This window comes from Phialemonium atrogriseum, assembly GCF_030411735.1.
Source record: "Phialemonium atrogriseum strain 8032-3 unplaced genomic scaffold QBC33scaffold_5, whole genome shotgun sequence".
Classification (NCBI taxonomy): domain Eukaryota; kingdom Fungi; phylum Ascomycota; class Sordariomycetes; order Cephalothecales; family Cephalothecaceae; genus Phialemonium; species Phialemonium atrogriseum.
The window spans coordinates 1,338,006-1,358,156 of NW_026848142.1; the positions used below are offsets into that span (position 1 = coordinate 1,338,006).

The 20,151-nt window shown below is 56.2% G+C and overlaps 5 protein-coding genes across 5 annotated transcripts; 2 read left to right on the forward strand and 3 right to left on the reverse strand.

The window, feature by feature from the left end:
* The first annotated feature begins 464 nt into the window (after nt 1-464).
* Nucleotides 465-2,599, forward strand: QBC33DRAFT_530529 (uncharacterized protein). Its single transcript, XM_060427238.1, has one exon. The coding sequence runs from the start codon at nt 876-878 to the stop codon at nt 2,325-2,327; it is 1,452 nt and encodes a 483-aa protein (XP_060286458.1). The 5' UTR covers nt 465-875; the 3' UTR covers nt 2,328-2,599.
* A 164-nt stretch (nt 2,600-2,763) lies between these two features.
* On the reverse strand, nt 2,764-4,946 carry QBC33DRAFT_530533 (oleate hydroxylase fah12). The gene is made up of 2 exons (XM_060427239.1): nt 3,717-4,946; nt 2,764-3,576 (listed from the first exon to the last, which is right to left on the reverse strand). Exons 1-2 carry the CDS (start codon nt 4,752-4,754, stop codon nt 3,169-3,171), a joined length of 1,446 nt encoding a protein of 481 aa, XP_060286459.1. The 5' UTR covers nt 4,755-4,946; the 3' UTR covers nt 2,764-3,168.
* A 2,025-nt stretch (nt 4,947-6,971) lies between these two features.
* Nucleotides 6,972-9,602, reverse strand: QBC33DRAFT_316159 (uncharacterized protein). Its single transcript, XM_060423538.1, has 2 exons — nt 9,284-9,602; nt 6,972-9,226 (listed from the first exon to the last, which is right to left on the reverse strand). The coding sequence occupies exons 1-2, from the start codon at nt 9,446-9,448 to the stop codon at nt 7,091-7,093; spliced, it is 2,301 nt and encodes a 766-aa protein (XP_060286460.1). The 5' UTR covers nt 9,449-9,602; the 3' UTR covers nt 6,972-7,090.
* A 991-nt stretch (nt 9,603-10,593) lies between these two features.
* Nucleotides 10,594-13,571, reverse strand: QBC33DRAFT_487353 (eukaryotic translation initiation factor 3 subunit B). The gene is made up of 3 exons (XM_060425426.1): nt 12,890-13,571; nt 11,267-12,812; nt 10,594-11,191 (listed from the first exon to the last, which is right to left on the reverse strand). The coding sequence occupies exons 1-3, from the start codon at nt 13,159-13,161 to the stop codon at nt 10,763-10,765; spliced, it is 2,247 nt and encodes a 748-aa protein (XP_060286461.1). The 5' UTR covers nt 13,162-13,571; the 3' UTR covers nt 10,594-10,762.
* A 684-nt stretch (nt 13,572-14,255) lies between these two features.
* Nucleotides 14,256-19,836, forward strand: QBC33DRAFT_556671 (putative T-complex protein 1 subunit beta; the record flags this gene model as incomplete). The annotated part of the gene is made up of 4 exons (XM_060429739.1): nt 14,256-14,258; nt 14,321-14,475; nt 14,561-15,921; nt 17,027-19,836. The coding sequence occupies 4 exons, from the start codon at nt 14,256-14,258 to the stop codon at nt 19,834-19,836; spliced, it is 4,329 nt and encodes a 1,442-aa protein (XP_060286462.1).
* Nucleotides 19,837-20,151: the final 315 nt, after the last annotated feature.

Sequence of the window (20,151 nt, forward strand, 5' to 3'; positions counted from 1 at the left end):
ACCGCCCCCCCCCCCCCCCCCCCCGCCCCCCCCCCGCCCCCCCCCCCCCCCCCCCCCCCCCCCCCCCCCCCCCCCCCCCCCCCCCCCCCCCCCCCCCCCCCCCCCCCCCCCCCCCCGGACAAGAATAGATATCAGGCAACTCGACCTCGATATCCGTCTAGATATAGATTGGCCATCCTTGTGTATACTGCGCCCGTTGACGGTGTCGATACGGAAGGTTGGATGTCGAACGTCGTGTGGAGTGTTTGTCTCCTCTGAGGCTCCCTCTTGACGACGCCATGGCCTCAGGTGGCCAGGTGTGTACGACCTCTTGAGTTGGGATGGATTGTGACAGCGCGCCTGACTTCATTACCCTGCAGAACTGATGGCCGCTAGCGAGATGCAAGTGCGGGAGCTAGCATGCAGGGTCGTCCCCGACGGGGATGCAGGCACACAGGTCAGTCATACATATGCAATATCATTAGTGCTGATATATCTCGATACTCCTTCAGCATGGAAGGATCCAATCTAGTGTGCTCCCCGCAGTCCATGCTCTTGCTTCCGACTTTCGACAAAGAAATACCTAATGCAAGGATAGGTACCTAGGTACCTTAGGTAGGTCCATGCCTACCTAGATGCCTTGCCTCTACCCCAGACACCCACAATCTCCACCGGTGCCATGATCCTTGCTCACCTTGCCTCGTTCATTTCACCCTCCCCTGACCCTGACCTCAGGCCGTATCTCACAGGCAAGTAAACCACTTCCACCGCTCTTCACGGTCTCTCGAGAAACCCGTCGTTATACTCAGCAGTGCCCGACTTGACGGAGAACTGCGTCTCCGAGTCTTTAACTAAGGCATTTCTCCAGGGCACAACCCTTCTGAACTACTGACATCATGTCCTACAATATCGTCACTCCGCCCAGGATGGTGCGGATCCCGGTGCATGTCTACGCCCACGACAGCCTGGGGCCGGTACACGGCGACCTTCCTGACATTATGTTCCGAGTACTGCTGTGCCAGACGACCACCGTCAGATATCTTGTTCAGGCTCTATGCACGGCGTGGAACCGGAAGCGGAAGCGGAGATGCTGGCAAATTGGGAAGATCCTCGACAAGAACGGCGACGAATTCGAGTGTGCAAAGGACACCGTATGGGGAGCCTTGGGTCTCTTGCCAATCTGTGTCATGAAGGCACCTCCGGTTTCTCGACCCGATGTTGAGCCACCTCTGATCACTCCGGGGGGGCCTGTCGACCCCTCGCTGCACAGCTCTGAGGCGGACGAAGAGGGGGAAGTGTGGTTCTGCAAGGATTACTTGCCGGTCTCGCCGTCCTCAGATTACTGCGACCATCTATGGGTGGGCGTACCACCAGGGCTCGAGTCGCAAAACGGTGAAGGCGATGACCAGGGTGAGAGAGAGGAGCTACTCGCTCGGACTAGCGAGGAGACTCGGAAGGCGACACCCCAGACGGCGCCGCAGTCGGAGAAGGATCAAGGGTCAACTCACCGACACAAGGACCTTGTCATACTCACGAGGAGTGCTCGTCTTCAGAAGGCTTCGCCTACTATGGCAAGCTCGCCGTCAGCCGGAACCAGAAGCGCACACGCGAATGCAGGGACAGGTTGCCAAACGTCCTCGTCGAGCAGACATTTACCATCACCCGCGCCGGATTCGAGACCCGCCGGCTTCATACACCCGCCGACAGACATGACTGCTTTTATGTGGGCCGGATTGAGTGTGGCCAGCATGAATCCATGGTATTTCAGCACGTCTGACTTGCCAAGCTTGACATTTCCGAATTCCACCTCAGAAGGGGTACCAGAAGGGGGACAGTCTACTGCGGGAAAGGCGAAGGTGGATCGGTCTCTCAGCACGGCCACCGTTCGCAGCAGAAGAAGAGCTCATATCTTCGATTTGACTGCCGATAACTCCCCCTCGAGCCAAAGTACCGCCGAAGAGGAATGGCATGCAAAGGAGGCAAGCACCGCGCGAAGGAGGAAAGGCATGCCCCTGACGCCGATCGAGGTTAGAGGTAAGAGACGGGGACATCCCAAGAGTAACTCGGACGATGGGCATGCACCAGGCTCTGGAAAAGCGTCTAGAGTCCCGGGGGGTAAGGCAGGACCAGGGGCGAAGCGCACGCGACGGGGGAAGAAACCTGAAGCAGAGTGTGGATATGAGGGCGGCGTTGAGGCCGATACCGAAGACGACATTGAATCCCGGCTCGCGATGGCTCGCGAAGAAGCCAAGAGGCAGAGCCGTGAAGCCAACAAGGAGAGAGTGAAGAGAGGTCTAGTACCAGAAGATAGGGGGCGGAAGGCTAAGCGTCAGAGGTCAAGGAGGTAGGTGGGGGTTGTCCCTTCTGGCTCTGGCAAGAGAGGCAAAGGTTGGTGCTGGGAGGCCGCAAATGGTGCTGGCTGATCAGAACTTGCGAGGCACCGGAACGACGGCCAAGGGACTTGCAGGGCAATCGCGATTCCATTCCCAAGACTATGGCCCGAGCAGGTGGAGTGCTTGATATCGAGAATGGGGGGTGGCTGGATTTTAGAATCCTAGAGTAATCATCTGAACTGGAATTGGCTGCACCCTGGCATGGCATGGCGGGGCAGGTGGCAACGAGGAAAATGCTTGCCGCTCACAGAAAGGGCAAGGTTCCTTGGTTGGGACAGTCGGATCTGCCGGAATAGGGAGGTACGGATGGCTTCCCCGCATTCTGTCGACAGGTTCAGGCGTCAGTAACATCATCGAATGTACAAAAGGACCGAACTTGCAAATTTGGAAATCAGCGAGGCCGTCAGCTTCTAATCTATTAACTGCCCTTCCAGAGACGCAGCTATGGCAGCGGAAGATCTATGACTACCTAGTCTATATCGTGAACTCGTTCATTCCCTGTCTCTTTTGTTGTTGTTTAGACTCGAAACCCTCACGTTAAACCCCTGACCGCAACGACCGCAACGAAGCGAGAACAACGGAGTGGGTGCCGTGGCACAGCGAGACGACACGACGACGATGAAGACAAACGAATGACCGCCGGGTCTAAAGACCAACGACAGAATGTTTCTCCGAGTCATGGAGCCTGCAGGAGTGGACCGACCACCTTCCGTCAGCCTCCGCTCGAGGGGAAAAAAAAACATCAAACTCCAGGTATCTTATTATTCCCCTCTTGCGGGGAGATACCGCCCACTTTTTATTTCTTCATGACCATGGGCTTGGTGCCGAGTCCGTTGCGGTTTCGGAAGAACAGAATCCCCTTGCCCTTGCCAACAGCACCCTCACTCGGCTCGACCCACTGGCACATCCGAGCGCTCTTGTACATGGCGGCGATGAAGCCCAGGGGCCCGTCCTTGGTGTCGGCACGGTAGTGCTTGCCCATGATGGGCTTGATCGCCTCGCTGGCCTCGTCGGCGTGGTAGAACGGGATCGTGCTGACGTAGTGGTGCAGGACATGGGTCTCGACGATGCCGTGGAGAAGGTGGCGTCCAACGAAGCCGAACTCGCGGTCAATGGTCGCCGCGGCGCCACGCACAAAGTTCCACTCCTCTCCAGTGTAGTGCGGGAGAGATGGGTCGGTGTGTTGGAGGTAAGTGATGGCCACTGTTTTCGGTCGTTTCGTTAGCTTGGTTCACGTCCTTGCAAATGACCACCTGGGAAGCAAAAGAATGGGAGGGGATGAGGCACAGGGGAAACTTGGGGGAAAGCTTGAGAAAATTGTCGACCATCCTGCCGGGACTTACCGAGCCAGTGGTTCACCCAAAGATACGGCACGAAGTACCACACCGCCATATTGGCCCATCCGAAAGTTCGGACAAGATACACCAGTGCCGAGATGGATAGTGCTAGCCCCAGATCGCTCAAAAGCACCAGCTTCGCGTCCTTGTGCTCGTACAGCGGGCTCGAGGGGTTGAAGTGGTTGACACCTCCAAACAAGCCGTTGGACTTGCCCTTTCCGCGTCCCTCTCTCTGCCTCTCGTGGAAGTTGTGGCCCGTGACGTTGGTGAAGATATAGTTGGGCCAGCCAAAGAGCTGCTGAGCCACCAACATCATCAAAGTGTACGCAGGGGTCTCCTCGGTCAGCTCGGAGATCTCGTGGGCCAGGCGGCCGAGCCGAGAGGCTTGTTGTTCCCGAGTCCGCGGCACAAAGACCATGTCACGCTCCATGTTACCCGTCGCCTTGTGGTGCTTGCTGTGACTCATCTGCCAGCTGAAGTACGGCACCAGCAAGCTCGAGTGGATGATCCAGCCGACGAGGTTGTTGAATGTTTTCGAGGTCGAGAACGCGCCGTGGCCGCACTCGTGGCCAAGGACCCACAGACCCGTGCCAAAGAGACCCTGGAGGACGGTGTACAGACCCCAGAGAACAGCACGAACAGGAGTGGAGGGGATCCTCTCGGGCGTGACGTACGTGTTGAAAACATAGAAGGTGACGAGGAGGTAGAGCATGTCGCGGAAGACATACATGAGTCCCCGGAAGCCCGACCGCTCGAAGCAGTGCTTGGGGATGGCATCGCGGATGTCCTTGATGGTGAAATCAGGGACCTCGAACTCGTTGCCATACGTGTCGATCAATTTGCCATAGTTGGCCTTGTTGTTGCAGTCATCGACCGACGACATTGAGGAGAGCGAGGTGGACGAGGGAGAGCGTTGTGGGGAGTCGGTTGGCGAGACATCGGCGGTGGAGGGATAGGAGGCGTCCGAGTCGGTGGTCGACGTGATGGTCCTCCTCAGCATCGGGTTCTTAGTAGCCGGACGGCTGGATGTGGTCGCGGAAGCCATGTTGGGTGGGTGGGTTCGAGACGAAGACCGACGATTGACTACCTTTGATGGGCCACTTTGTCGAGAAGGTAGGTCGAGGAGAGCAGCAGGGACTAGAGGGCTGGTTCAGAGGCACAGGTCAGCTTTGTTTTGGGAATTGGGGAACCAATTGAGGTCTCCGGGGGGGGCGGGGGGGCCACGTACCGTAGGGGCGTCGACTACGGACACGATGAGGGCGGCAAACAACGAGGAGGAGGAGGAAATGTCGACGCTCTTGAAGGGAGCAATCAAACTCAGCCTCGATTTTTCTCAATAGGCTTGGACCCTGCAAATTGGGGACTCCCCTGCTCCTTTTCGTGGGTCGATTCCTGATTTGTTGGGGAATTGCGGTACTTGCGGGTCGCCGTCTACCTAACCTTTTTTCCACAGTTATGCGGTCGCACCACATGGGTCGAGGAACACTTCCTTGTGAAAATGCCTAGTTGCGCAGCAAACACAAGCTTATCAACAGCAACGAAAACACAAAGTGCCGAGAGAATAAAAGAAGAAGAAGCACGTGGTGCCCCAACCCAAGGATCAGAGATTTTCGGAGGAAAACCTCGAGCCCAGGGGGAGCTTCGCTTTGCCCGATTGCCCCCCCCCGCTGCCGAGAAGTTAGATCCAACTACCCAGGGAGCTAATTGCCTAGCAAGGTCGGGCGATTTAGGGTTGGGATGGGCACAAATGGCTTGTACCTAGATTCTCACCGCTTTCTTGACGAGTCCGGTGGCTCAATGGATTGCACATGTCGAACTGCTCTTTTCCCTCGGCATGGAACACTGGGTTCTCACTCTGGTTAGGACCAAGCGGGATGAAAACGACCCCACGCATCTGGAGCAGGCGTCTCCGACCAAATCATTCCAGTGCCCCAGTCATTGACGGGCTGTCCCGCGTTGCCCATGTTGGGATGTCTCATTCTCTTTTCTTTTCTCTGACAGTTTTTCTTTTTTTTGCCAGCGAGGCAAATCTCGCAGCCTTGCTTATCGTTATCTGATCAGACGGCCCACAAAAAAAAACCTGCGGGGTCCAACCACTCCACAAGTCCACATAATATTCAGGAACAGTATGCATTTAAGAGATACCTACATACAAGACAGGAGCTGATTATGCGCCGACAAAAGAAGTATACGAATATGGCCTTAGGATTTCCCATGTGGCGTGGTGGTAAGTATGGAATGCAACGGGATATGATCTTACGGATTTACCAGTGGGTTGATTGATGGCCACTCGCTATGCGGTCGATCCATTCAGTTTCTGTTGGGACTACCCACCCATTTTTGTTGAGGGTCCGCAGGAATCTTGGAAAATGCAGGCAGATCCACATTCTGTGCGACTTTTGGCCTGTGCAGGGAGGAAGAAGGAAAATGGAAGGAGAAAGTGGGGGGCCCTCAACCCCGGAGAGCGGAGAACGGCAGGCTACCTACTCCTTGCTGGTACGGAGGTACCGACTCTTTTCCATTTTCCATTAGCCCGTGACAGTGGAGATGGGATGGCTTGAGAGGTACCTCCACCTTCGTGTAGTTTACTGTGTCCAATCATTCCCACAACAATCGAAGATCTTCTCGCTCGCATGCATCGTTCCGAGCTGAATCGCTGATCATTGCCCCAAGTCGGCATGTCCTTTTCCTACCCCTTTGCCCTACTGCCCGACTTTCCACGAAAAATTTCAAGTACCCCACGGATTCCCCCCTCCAAGCAGGGTTCCATTGGATGTTAGAGCCTCGACGATTGGTGCCTGCCGCCGCATCTATCCGAAACCTTAATCAGACCCCAAGTTTTGGTCTTGGCAGGGAAGACCTGGGTAGGTAGGTATGCTAGCTGCGTTGCAAAGAATCCGACGAACATCGCCATTCACCACGGACACATTGTCCGCCTTGTAGAAGTCGGCACCCGATTCCATGACGGAGACTCGGGGGCCGTTACGTACGGGCTTCGGCTCGCCGAGTCCCGCCCAAGCTCCGAGCCCGGCCCTCGAGCTTCCACGCCGTCTGTTTTCTAGTCCACTTTGCATCCTTCGCCATTCTTGTGTTTGTTTGCTGCATCCCAGAGTATTCTTGTCCTCGTCAGGGGAGTTGGCCATCACAATTACTGCACTGCAATACTGAGCCCCAGTTGGCCCGACGAGAATGGAGAAATCGAACTCTCAAGTTCAGTCGATGAGGCTAAACACTATCTTTATATTTGACAAAGGGGAATACCAGGTATCTGTGTCCCTGAACTGAGACATGTAATACAACACAATCTAGAAACCAACTCGACAGTACATGGGGATCACCGTACCCTATGTTTCTCTGCATCACCCCGTACTACTGTATCGATCATTTTTTCTCCATCACTATCGCCTCCAGCTGACTCAGCCGTTCCTTGAACATCTCGTTCTCTTGCTGGATCGCCCGATATTTCTTTCTGAGCTGCTTGCATTCCTCCTTCGATTCCCTGCTGTGCCGCTGGACGATTGAGGACATGTCTTCGCTTTCGTAGTCCGTCTGTGCTCTCCTGCGCCTGGGGTCGGGCGACTCGTTCGGTTCGGAGATCGGCCGTGACGAAGGCGACGTCGGCGGGCTGTGGGGCAAGGTCGGGGCTCTCATCCTTGACGGGCCTGTTGGTGGCGACGAGAGCAAGGCGTCCGCTTGGTTTTCCCCTAGCGTCGGTGAGACACCGGAATGGCTGTTGACGGCACCCGACACGGCTTCGCGCCATGCCCTCGCCCTTGTCTTCCTCCGGGCCGAGCCCTTTTTGCTCGAAGATTTTGGCTTCTCGGCGGCTGGACTGTCCAAAAGCGTCTGACTCGACTTTGCTGGGGTTCCCTCATCTGAGTCGAAGAATCCGTGGGCTCTCTTCTGAGATGAGATCCTTTTGCCATTTGCCTTCGGCATAGGCGTTGTGATGTTCGGAGGTGTTCCTTCCATCGTCGGACAGGGACTCGAGGAAAGAGGGTCCAGCAAGTTGCTCATATCAACCTCGCGCCGTCGACGGCGGGGCCGCTTCTTCTTTGGATATAGCCCAACATCCGAACCTTCAACAGCGGCCTGCTCCGCCAGTGTAGGCTGCGATGCTTCTGCACCAGTTACTTTCACTCCAGAGCCATCTCCTGAACCATTTTCTCCATCTTTTGCCGAGGGCTGCCTCCTAGCCCTTCCCTTTCCCTTCGTTTGTTGTTCTGAGGGCCCAACATCATCCTGCCGCTTTCGCTTTCTCGAGGGAGGTGAGGATTGAGGTGACTCTTCCGCAAACTCGCGAGAATAGAACGGGGTAAGGAACATTTTAGAACTTGCTGGTGATGGTACGGCATCGACCGCCCTCATGGGTCCCGGAGTCCTAACCTGGGAGGATGCGTCTCTGCTAACTCCATGTGCATCGCCACTCGCGGTACCGATTGCAATCCCCCTCACAACGGCATTGCAAGCCAATGCCCTGCGCCGAAGCTCCATATGTCCAGAGGCCTTCTCGCCGTACCTCTGATTGAATTGGGGCGCGTCTGGGCATAACAGTACGGCCACCCGAATGTTTGCTGTCTTCAGCTCATCGGCACTCGCATCGACGCTCTGAAGAGTTTCCCAGCACATCTCAAGGGTTTTGTGAGACAGGGCTTTAATATCGTGGGGGATCGCAGACCATCGCAACGAGAGAACGGCAGATTCTTGCTGAGCTGCATGCTCTTGTTCTCGCCTGGTGAAGATATCATTCCACTCGTCGATGGCCCGGCTCAGCTCGTCAAATCCCGGTTGGAGATTCCCGGTCGCCTTCTGCTTCAGCCTCGACCTGCAAATCGCCTTGACGCCGGCCCTCAAGATGCTTCGGGTTTTGAAGTCCAGCCCATGTTTCTCACGAATCTGGTCCGCACTCATCACCCAAAACGCTGTCTCTCTGCTGGAGTCCCCCTGCGGACAGGCTAGGTAGTCGGCACCGTGACTGATCAACATTCGCAACATCGCCACCTTCTGTTGGTTGGTCATGGCTGCGTAATTTGTGATTACTTGCGGGGTCGTCATCATTCCCTCTGGCTGGGAAGCTGCGCCTGACTGGCTTTGACCATTGTACGGGTTGGCATCCGCAGCGCTCCGTACATGTTGATCATCCTCTGCCGTGGCTGGCTCTCGCTTGGGCGATTTGGCCGGTGACAGGCGGAGTTGTATTTGGCCTGGCCGATAGATCACTTCCGGGATGCCTTCCAAATTCGGGCGCCAGCCTGGTCCACCGGGTTGAGACGGTCCATGAGCACCTGGGACCGGGTTGTTGGGCATACCACTTCGCATCTCTGCACCTTCGCCCGTGGGCCCCGCTCCTCCGGCAGGTTTGTCCCCCCCATTGGTCGAACTGTCTGCCAAGCGACCGTGGTGGTTGAGACTCTGGCTCTGGCCCTGATTTTGCGCAGGATGGTGCGGATTTGTTCTATTTCCGTAGAAGGTCGGTGGTGAGATGGAGAATCCTTTATGCCCCGGTTGAGCTGGCCCCTTCCAACAGTGTCAGTCATGGTAGGTAGTTACCTACGCGACAGGGCAGCGACCCACCTTTGGCTTCGAGTGATGCGTTGGAGATGAATGTGGGATTTTGGCATTGATGGGCCTGAACTGGGTGGTGGGACGGGAACTACCTGACCGGTGCGGCGTCTCTGATGGCTCAGCCTGGCCAGAGGCTGTGCTGCTGCTAGCACCCTTGATTTTGTGCTTTGCCATGATTTTGGCGGAGACGGAGAATGGAGACGGTGTCCCGGTCACTACTCCGTCCTCCGGCTGAGAGACTCTCGGGGAGAGACGAGGACTCCCACACGGGGAGGCTCTTCCGAGCTATTTAAATCAACTAGCTCCTCTTCAGCCCAGTGGCCCGGCAACCGACCCTTGTTCAGCCCATGCTGCCCCGGCGGTCTGACCCCCGGTACACTAGTGTAGGTAGGTGCCGGTATGCACAAGTCGTAAGCTATGGGAAGCGGATGGCCCTCCCCGGGAACAAGCAGCGTGGGTGGGGGCCGGGAGAGGCACGTCTGTTCAACTTCTTTTCGCATCCGCCACACCGTTAGAAGGACATCTGAGAGGAAATGGGAGCGTCGTCTGCTGGCAACTCTGCTCCTTCGAACCCCTCGGATGTGAATTATATAATGTTGCGGTCTCCTCGACCTGTCGGATTGAGGTACACCAGAAGGTGGAAGGGCATGGGGGTGAAATTAGCCCTATTCGATGATCCCTAGATGCCCGGGCCATGGTGCAGGGAAGGAAGAGGCGTTGTCATCGTTGATGACTCACATCTAGCTGTCATGATTTCTTCCACCGTGGATGACTTGTCTACACATATGATCCCCAGTGCGGTGTGATAGATGATAGATGATAGACCTCGTTCTCGGGGTAAATTTCCCATTCGATTGCTTGTTTCTTTCTTTCTTGAGTGCTCAGTGGCAAAGGGACCAGGCTCCGAGTTGAATTGGGCACGATTTTGCAACGAGTTGCACTACTGTGAGGGGAGCTTGCCAGACCCAGCAAGTTAGTTACCACCCCTGCTGAGGTGGAAATTGCGCGTAAAATACTGAACTGGGTTGAGTCAGGGGCAATTGCCCTTGGGGCCACAGCAGCCAGCCAGCTTTCTCGACGACGGGATTGTTGTCAGGAAGTGGAGGATTCCAAATCTCAACAAGTCCCCTGAATCTTCAGATCCGGCACTCTTGTTCCATTGGGATTAGGTATTTTGTTGACATGCGGAGTGGGCCCCCCTTATTGCCGGGGCAACGGCTGCAATGGCGTCTCGTATTATCCGAGGAACTTGGGTCCTGGCGACGAGCAAGTGGAATATGTGGGGGCGGGGACAGAAGTATTACGCACAGATAGGCGGTGTTGATGTAAAGCCCTCGAATAGCATCTTATCTTGAGTGGCGGAAAGCAAACTTGAATGCGAGTACAAATGACCATCCATCCCTTCCCGTCCAACCAGTGGTCTTTGGTACCTTGCCTTTTAAGATACGCAGACCGGAGTGATAGCCTTTAGAAGCAGGTTCGAGGTGGCTATCTGACAATCTCCTCCGACTCCTCCAGCACCTCCTCCACGATCTCCTCGATGACCTTTTCCTCGCCATCCGGCGCCAACTCGGCCGTTTTCGCCTTGAGCAATTCTGCCACGGGATCATCCGGGAGACCCATCGCAGCACGTTCCTCGGCAATTTCCTCCTCGACCGACGCACGCCAGGCGTGCCATTCCTCGAGAAGGCGGCGGCGGTGCTCGACAACGGCGACATCGGCGCTACTGATGCGCTCCGTATCTTCTTGCTCGAACACGCGAGAGTACTCCCGGAGGTTCTTACGGATCGTCTTCTGCTCGTCCTTGGTGAGCAGTGTCGGGGGGCGCGGTCGCCATTGCCATTGCTTGAACTTTTCCAACGGTTCCTCCCTTAGCTGCTCGCCCTTGAAGTCGTAAAGATGATAGCCGTTTTCCATCTGCGGGGTGCACTGATGTTAGAAACAAGCAACGGAGAAAAAGCGGGGTTCTGCTCAAGGTTTGGGAATACTCACCGCATGCTTCCACGAAGAGGCCCAGGTGGCGACGAAGCGGCCAGAAGGATCCCACTCGACGTCGGTGACACCGTAGTGCTCGGCCGTGTTCATCAGCTGCAGGTTGGCCGTGAGGTCCTTGTCGGACTCGGGCTTCTCACCCTCAAAGTCCAAGTCGAAGAAGTCGAGATCCGAACTCTGCTGGTTGTGGATGGTGGCGACGACAACAAAGCGGCCGCGGGGCGACCAGTAGATGGCGTTGCTGTTCTTCTTGTCCAGGGTGCGCAAATGCTTGAAGTTGCCAACAGCCGAGCCCTTGGCCTTCTCGGGGCAGAAGAAGGCAACCGACGTCTTCGGCGGGACAGCTGTGACGCCCACCGGCTCGGTGGTCGTAATGATGACGAACCGGTCTCCCTTGGGCTCCCAGGCGAAGTTGATGACCGTGTCCTTGATGGTGTCGACAACCTCGACGGGGACGCCCTTCTCCTTGATCCGGAAGATCTCCAGCGTGGTTGCCTGCGACTTCTTGGACTTGGAATGCCGGTCCACCTTGACACAGAGGTAGGCGGCCTCGGACTGCCAGTGGAGTTTGGCATCGCTGACGCTGAACAAGTTGAGGGTCCGGACAATCTCCTTGGAAGGAATGCTCATCAAGCCAACCTTGGCCGGATTGCTGCCGATCTCGGGGGTCCAGAAACACAACAGCTGCTCGTAGGTCTTGATGCCGTCGCGGTGCGGCGTTGCCGGTGCCCACTCGAAATCCATGACGCCCTCGATCTTGATGCTCGTCTTGTCCAGGAGACCCATGTGCGGGAGCTCGTAGACCGAGATTGAGGAGCCCTGGGTCAGCCTGGCGACGTACTTGTCGTCGGCAGACCACTTGAAGGCGGGCCAAGGGAACTTTGGCGGCGGTTTCCGGTTACCATGTTCATCCACTGCACCGGGCACGTCGAGCTGTGCAAAAGACCGGAGCGGCTTGGAGGTCTGAATATCCCAGATAACATAGTTCTTGCCGTCATCGTCCACAGACAGGGAAGGGTGACCCTCGTCTGGGATGGAGATGGGCCGATTTGACCACGTCACCAGGTAATTCTCGTTGGGGGAGAAGGCGACAAGGTTGACGAAAGGGTGTGCGAATCTCCTCTGCCTAGTCCACGACGGGCCGCCCCAGAGCTGGACACCTTGGGCGTGCACCGAGGTAAGGTATGTGCCGAGAGGCGACCACTGCACAAACGTCTCCGTCCAGTGCTGTCGGTCCACAATGGTCTCGGGAGGCTCCTTCTCATTGTTCCAACAAATGGAAACAGATTCCCCTCTGTACATGACAAACTGGTCCCTTCCCCGGCCGCTGGGATCTGCCAAGAACGACCGCAAGTGCTCCTTCTCGGCGAACTCCTCGATCTTGGGTGGGGTGTACTCGTCGTCAATTCTGCCTTCCCGGCCGTACCGTTCAACGTCGGTTAACTTGTTGACGCGAAGAATGTGTTTCTTGTCGAGGGGAACCATGTCGAGCTGCCGCACGGCGGCCGCAGCCTCTCCCGGAGAAGAGTACTCGACGAAGGCGAACCTAGTAGAACAGCGTTAGCCACCCAGTTTTCCAAAACACGCGCTGGGGACTCTCCCTCTTGGGGGACGCCTACTAACCTGAGCGACTTGCCATCTTCTCCCATGGGCATGAAGACCAGATCCTCCCTTGTCTTGCCGACCTGGTTGAGCTTTTTCAACAGGAACTTGACCAACTTCGGCTTCTGTTCCTCGTTAACCTCGGGTAGGCCGTCGATGACCACGAAGGTGTCGTAGCCCTGTTCCAACTGGACTTCATATTTTTCGCGGAGGTCCGAGAGGTCGATCTCGTCCTCATCGAACTCGTCCTCGTCGAGGTCCTCATCATGGAGGTGGTCGAATGATGGCGCCATCTTGGGGCACGGCTGGTAACCTGAGTAGTCGATGACTTCCTCCGACTTTTGGTAGTAATTAGCTGCTGCTCAAGAATCGCAATGCTCGCAGGACTGTAGAGTTCTGTGGGCGGTGGCTTGAGATGTGGGGCTCTGATGTCGATGCCCCGCGCGGCGCAAAAAAAAAAAAAAATTCTGCGATCGGGCGGTGGGAGGTATTGATCCAATTATTGCCTTGGTGGAACTCGGGCCTAAAACGAAGTATGGTTGAAATAACCTACAAGTCCTTCTCGCAGCGGGTTCGTGGTTAAAAATGTCAGGTTGTGCCACAGCTGCGTGCCAGAGGTTGGAATTTGCAAAGCTTCCAGGGCTGGATTCTCGATCAGCCCGATCCCGTCCGTTGTGTGGGACGGCACCTCTGTTTTCCCGTTCCGCTCCCAGGGCGCGGCGTCTATCAGGTCCATGTGGCGCAGCTGTCCAGTCAAAAGGCGACATGGTGGCATCCGGACGTCAGTGACCGCATTAGATGGAAGAAAGGTAGATTTAGTTAAGGCCAAAACATCAGCACTGTCGGACCGGTAGCTCAGTGGTAGAGGTTAGTAATAACAGAAACCCGCGAAGGTCAAGTCCTCCGAAACTAACCGTCTCGACTCAGCGAGAGATTGCAGCTAGATGTGCCAAAATCTCTAGGTCGCGTTTTCGATCAACGCCCAGTCCTCTTTTTTCTTCCTTTTTTGTATTTTTCTTGGTTTTTATTATTTCTATGGTCCCGCCACCTGTTCTCCCTTCCACCACTATGTTCCTTTCTTTTTTTCTCTCTCTGAAAAATCACAAGATTCCAGGTTGTGTTTCTGTGGGACTAGGTACCAGCTTGGGTGCCATTAAAAAGGCGGTCTGGAGGGGCAGCAAAATACCTACCTAAGCTCCCGGTCTCTCTCTACCTTACCTAATAGGAGAGGTACGTAATTAGTTGGTACTTTGTGCTATCTTTGTCAGCAGATAAATCGTGCAGCTTCGGTTTGTGTTTTTTCCCAAAGGCAAGCAAGCGCGACAGCTCCCCCACGAACAGCAACGCCTTGACCTTCAAACTTGGTGATCTCGAACCTGCGGTAATCATGGTGAGTACAGCACCTAGCTGCATCCTATCGTATGGCTCTACTGACAACCCCCCGCTTTGCAGTCGTCCTTCAGTCCAACCCAGATCTTCGAGGAAGGCACAACACAGGAAAAGGGCGAAAATGCCCGGCTGACCGCGTTCGTCGGTGCCATCGCCGTTGGGGATTTGGTCAAGAGCACTCTGGGACCGAAGGGAATGGATAAGATTCTGCAATCTGCGTTCGTCTCCGCTCTCCGCTCTCCGCTCTCCGCTCTCCCCCCTCCCGTTCTCCGGCTTAAACTGACGGCGACTTGATGCCTCCAGGTCAACCGGCGAGATAATGGTAACCAACGATGGTGCAACGATCCTCAAGTCTATCGCCTTGGACAATGCTGCGGCGAAAGTCCTTGTGAACATTTCCAAGGTTCAAGACGACGAAGTTGGGGATGGCACAACATCGGTGGCTGTCCTTGCGGCGGAGCTTCTCCGCGAGGCGGAGAAACTGGTCGACAAGAAGATACACCCTCAGACCATCATTGAAGGGTACCGGATAGCGAGCAAGGCTGCCCTGAGCGCGTTGGAGCAGTCTGCCGTGGATCGCAGCAATGACCCCGAAGCTTTCAAGAAGGACCTCCTCGCCATTGCGAGAACGACGCTCAGCTCCAAGGTGTTGGCCCAGGACCGCGCCCACTTCGCAAAGCTGGCATGTGAGGCAGTGCTGCGGCTAAAGGGATCGTCCGACCTCAGCCACATCCAGATCATCAAGAAGGCCGGAGGCAGGCTCAACGAGTCCTACCTGGACGAGGGATTCATTCTGGACAAGAAGATCGGTGTCAACCAGCCCAAGCGCCTCGAGAAGGCCAGGATCCTTTTGGCCAACACCTCCATGGACACGGACAAGGTGAAGATCTTTGGTGCTCGAGTCAAGGTTAGCTCCACGAGCAAGCTGGCCGAGCTCGAGAAGGCAGAGAAGGAGAAGATGAAGGCCAAGGTGGACAAGATCAAGGCGCATGGCATCAACTGCTTCATCAACCGACAGTTGATATACAACTGGCCCGAACAGCTGTTCACCGACGCCGGCATCATGTCCATCGAGCACGCCGACTTCGACGGCATTGAGCGCCTGGCGCTTGTCACCGGAGGCGAGATTGCGTCGACATTCGACCATCCAGACCAAGTAAAGCTTGGCCACTGCGATGTGATCGAGGAGGTGATCATCGGCGAGGATACCTTGATCCGCTTTTCCGGAGTTGCGGCGGGCAAGGCCTGCACAATCGTGCTTCGAGGAGCGACCGAGCAGCTGCTGGACGAGGCAGAGCGCAGCCTGCACGACGCGCTCGCCGTCCTGTCGCAGACGGTCATAGAACCCCGGACCACCCTCGGCGGCGGTTGCGCCGAGATGGTCATGGCCAAGGCCGTGGAGGGTGCGGCAACTCGGGTCGAGGGTAAACGGCAGATGGCCGTTGCTTCCTTTGCCGTCGCGTTGCGTCAACTCCCCACGATTTTGGCCGACAACGCGGGTCTTGACTCGGGCGAGCTGGTAGCACGTCTCCGCAAGGCCATTTACGACGGCATGACTACGTACGGGCTGGATTTGATGACTCCGGACGGAGGCATTGCCGACATGCGCGACCTTGGTGTGGTTGAGAGCTACAAGCTCAAGAAGGCCGTTGTCTCATCGGCCAGTGAGGCTGCAGAAGTAAGTCGACATCCTCCCCTGACACCGCTTACGTGGGCCGGCGCTGACCAGAGAAGCTGCTGCTTCGCGTCGATGATATAATAAGAGCGGCACCGAGAAGGCGTGAGAGGCATTGAGGCAATGGGAAGTGCAAACAGTGGATGTGAAAGGCAGACAGACCCGGAGAGCTGTACACTAGGTACCATAGACTGCCACGGGTTTCGACGGCAACGAAGCCGCACAATCGATAGCCCGACCTAAACGAAGCCCTGATGGAGCGCCCTAGTCTGGCCGTGGAATGAACGCCTGGTGCACATACGTGGAGAGCAGCGCTGGCTGCCGTCACGTGGGACGTCGGCTTGGTTCCTTCGGCCACAAATCCATGTCTCTCTCTAGGTACCTAGATGACCCATGTCGGTCCATCGTCGTCTCCGAACATTGCTTCCTCACACCCTTGGCTTACCATCGTGTGCAACTGGCTCTTCTATTTTCGGTCATTCGCAAAGTGCTTGAGATCTCGCCCTTCCTTGGATAAGTAGGTACAATACCTAGGTACGTACCTACAGTGGGTGGGTGTACCTAAGGCTGGGTATTACGTAAGCTGAGGCATTGATTGGCACCACTGGATTGGGCACCACTGGAAGGAGAGGAGCCTTGGCATGTACCTAGGTAGCCACAACCCATGTCGCGCCATCCTGACCACTCTAGTCGCAAACCGCGCTGCAGCCTCATGGAAGGGGGGCTTACGTTTTCGCCGAGCTGACAGAACGCGCTCCCGCGACCTAACGTCCGAATATGCGGCGGGATACCTTCTAGCTTGGATAAAACTGAGCACTCGAACTGGGTGCTTTCCCCTGTTCTTGCGAAACTGGGATCCATCCTGTCCGTCGTCGCAATGCGTCCTCGCCAACGCCTGGACATATTGATACTGTGGTGGGTACTTCATCATGTTGCTCTCTGCTGGGCACAGCTAACTCCACGCTCCTGAAAAGCGTCTTCCTTTGTAGTACCGTCGCAATACATGCACGCTACCACATTAGCGCAGCGTTTGGTTTGTTCTATCCCCTTTTATTTGTTGCCTGAACTTGCTAACACGAACTACAACCTCACAGAAAGACCAATACACTTCGGATTCCTGAGTCTGCTCATCAACGGTGTCGCCTTGCTTGCGTATGCTCGATACAATGGTCACGGCCAGGCTTCCTATGTCCCTCTCGCCTCGGAGCCTCTACGAACCTACTCTCCCCGACTCGACCGGATCCTCAACCGCGTGCCAAAGCTACTTTTGCGACTCCTCCGGCACTCCACCCCCCTAGCGATCCTCGTTATTGGCATAGTCACTCGCGTCCTCATAACATGGCGTGTGATTCGCACCATACAATGCTCGTGGGACGGCGTTTCGGCTCTTTTACCACTCGTCGTGGTTGTTGTGGGCGACATAATTGACCGAGGGGCACAAGATATCCGGCGTGGCAGATTTGATCATGTTTCTGACCCGGCCAAGCTCGGCCGGTCGTTACCTTCCCTTCTCCGATACATATCCTTCGCCGTCGCCTGGGCGTGGGCGGCAACAGCGACGTTCGAGATGGCTTCCCTGCCAACTGGGGCCATCTGCCCTTCCGGTTGGAGATGGGGGCGTCTTGTTCCCGCTGCCCAACTTGTCATTGTGGTTCTGGACGCCTTTATCCTGCACCGAATTGCCCACATCAAGCAAGACCAAGACACCAGGGATACCGCCACACGCTCGATCGCTGCGGTATCCCTCGCGTCGGCGGCCTCATTGATGGCTTTGTCCACCTTCTCGTTGCATGACCCGGCGAACCTCGACTGGGCCTTTAGGCTAGACCCAGTCGCCATCCGAGATTTGCTCATGGATTCCATTCTTGCCTCGACAGCGTTCCTCTCAGGGATCCACATGCTATCAGTCCTAGACACCTGGACCGTTGCTGTGACGGTCAGCGGGATCCTTCTTCATGTCCGACTTTGGACAAGGGTCCTCAATGTCCCTCTAGAAACAGAGCACGACGATATAATGATGTACGTGCTGGGCCCATTGATATGCATTGTGCTTTTGATCAAATTCGACAAGGACGCCCGACCGTTGCAGCGTGCTGGAGCGACCGTCATGCAGAAGATCCTACTTGCCTTCGCGATCTTGGCCGGCCTTCTGCTCGTCGCCGCCCACGTCGTCGTCAAATCACCATCAGGCCCGGCTTCTCACCAGGGTCACGTCGTTGAGGGACTGGTATCGTCGGCTCGTGACGCATTCAAAGCATGGGAATCCCAGGCCGGCAACAGCACCACCCTGGAAGAGGCTGTCGGCCAATACAGCCGCCGGCATGGAATACCCCCACCCCCGAATTTCGACAAGTGGTTCGAGTTCGCCACGTCTTACAACTCCACCATCATAGATGACTTCGACCAGGTAAATCTGGACTTGAAACCCTTTTGGGGGCTCCCGCCGTCCACCATTCGAGAACGTACATCACACCTCCTTGAACACCCCCGGCTGAATATGGGGGGGTTCCGTATTCGGGGTGGCGAGGTTCAGCTCTCGCCGCATACTCCCGGCACCCATGCGTGGATGATGAACGCGAACGCCGACATGATCAGGCCGTTTGCGCGGTGGCTCCCAGACATGGATCTCGCCTTCAATCTCAACGACGAGTGTCGTGTAGCTGTGCCGTTTGAAGAAATGAGTCGCCTCCATTCGGAAGGAGAGGCAGCCAGAGAGAGACTACGTCGATTGCAGCCTGAACATCTCTCTGGCTGGACCCCGTCGGATCAACCGTCGTCGCCGGCATGGTCGGATCGATTTATGGACAAGGGAGACCAGTCTGTCGACCCTGGGCAACGCTCTCCTTATTTCTCGGACCATATACGACGTCAGATCTTCTATAGCCACGTATCTCCGGCCTGCCCCCCAGTGTCGCCGGCCCGGCACCACCGCTGGTGGGATAGGAAGACATCATGCATCTCATGCGCAGAGCCTCACATGACAGCCGGCTTGGGTGGCAGCTATGTATCGAACTGGACCCTGGCTGGAGATCTCTGTCACCAAGTTGACCTAGCTTATCTTGATGGTTTTCTGTCATCTCCAGCCCCGATGGTCTCGACAACGACGCTATTCCCCGTTTTTAGCCAGGGTCGTGTCGGCGGCTTCGCTGACATCCTGGTGCCTTCGCCTTGGAACTTTGTTCAGAAATCCACATACGACGACAGCCTCGCCATACCCTGGTCGGAGAAACGGAACGGTCTCTTTTGGCGAGGTGGCGCTTCGGATGGCTTCGCCGCAGATGGAGCTTGGCAGGGCTTCCTTCGTGCGCGATTTGTCCATTCCGCACTTGAATTCAACAGGAATCGGCCGAGGCGCTCCGCGTCGAAATCCGCGCTTGACGTGACGGATGTCGAGGTCAACGTGACGTTTGTTGGCAAATTCACGAAGTGCGACGAAGGCGACTGTGCCTCGGAACGGGAGACATTATACAGAGGCGGCGTCACCGAAGGTCTTGACCCGGGCCAGAGTGGGCCTCCGGCCTCGGTCCCTTTCTCTGAAAACTGGAGGTACCGGCACTTGATCGACCTAGATGGCGCCGGCTTCAGCGGCCGTTTCATACCCTTCCTACAGAGCTACAGCCTAGTATATCGTGCCGGGCTCTTCCGCACCTGGTTCGACCATCGAGTCCATGCCTGGCAGCACTACATCCCCTTGGATGTCCGACTTGGCAACGGCCTGTGGAGGGCACTGGATTTCTTTAGCGGCAACAAAGGTGGCGAGCTTGGGGAGCAGATCGCGCTCGATGGCCGGGAGTGGGCGAATAAGGTGCTGCGACCCGAAGACATGCAGGTATATATGTTCCGCTTGCTGCTGGAATGGGGTCGTCTCGTCGATGATCGGAGAGAGCAACTGGGTCATGTATAGATTCAAAGCAAACGTCTCGCAGAAGGGGGGCGGCTATAGCTCAACAACTAACCAATATCCAAGCAGTTCAAATCCCACTGATGATGACAAGTGCGACTACTTCCCCTTCAGCCTTTTCTCCTAGCTGATCTCGTGACACGCCTGCTTCCAGGCTGAGAGGGCCATTTCCACATCGTTTCTACGACCAACACCGCGAGTCTGGCTCTTCTGCCATTTTGGCACCCGCAACGAGGTTCGTCTTGAGCTTCATCAGTTTGCCGAACAGCTTCGCAGGGACAGTCCTCGGGCTCCATGCCCTCCTTTAATATTTCAGCT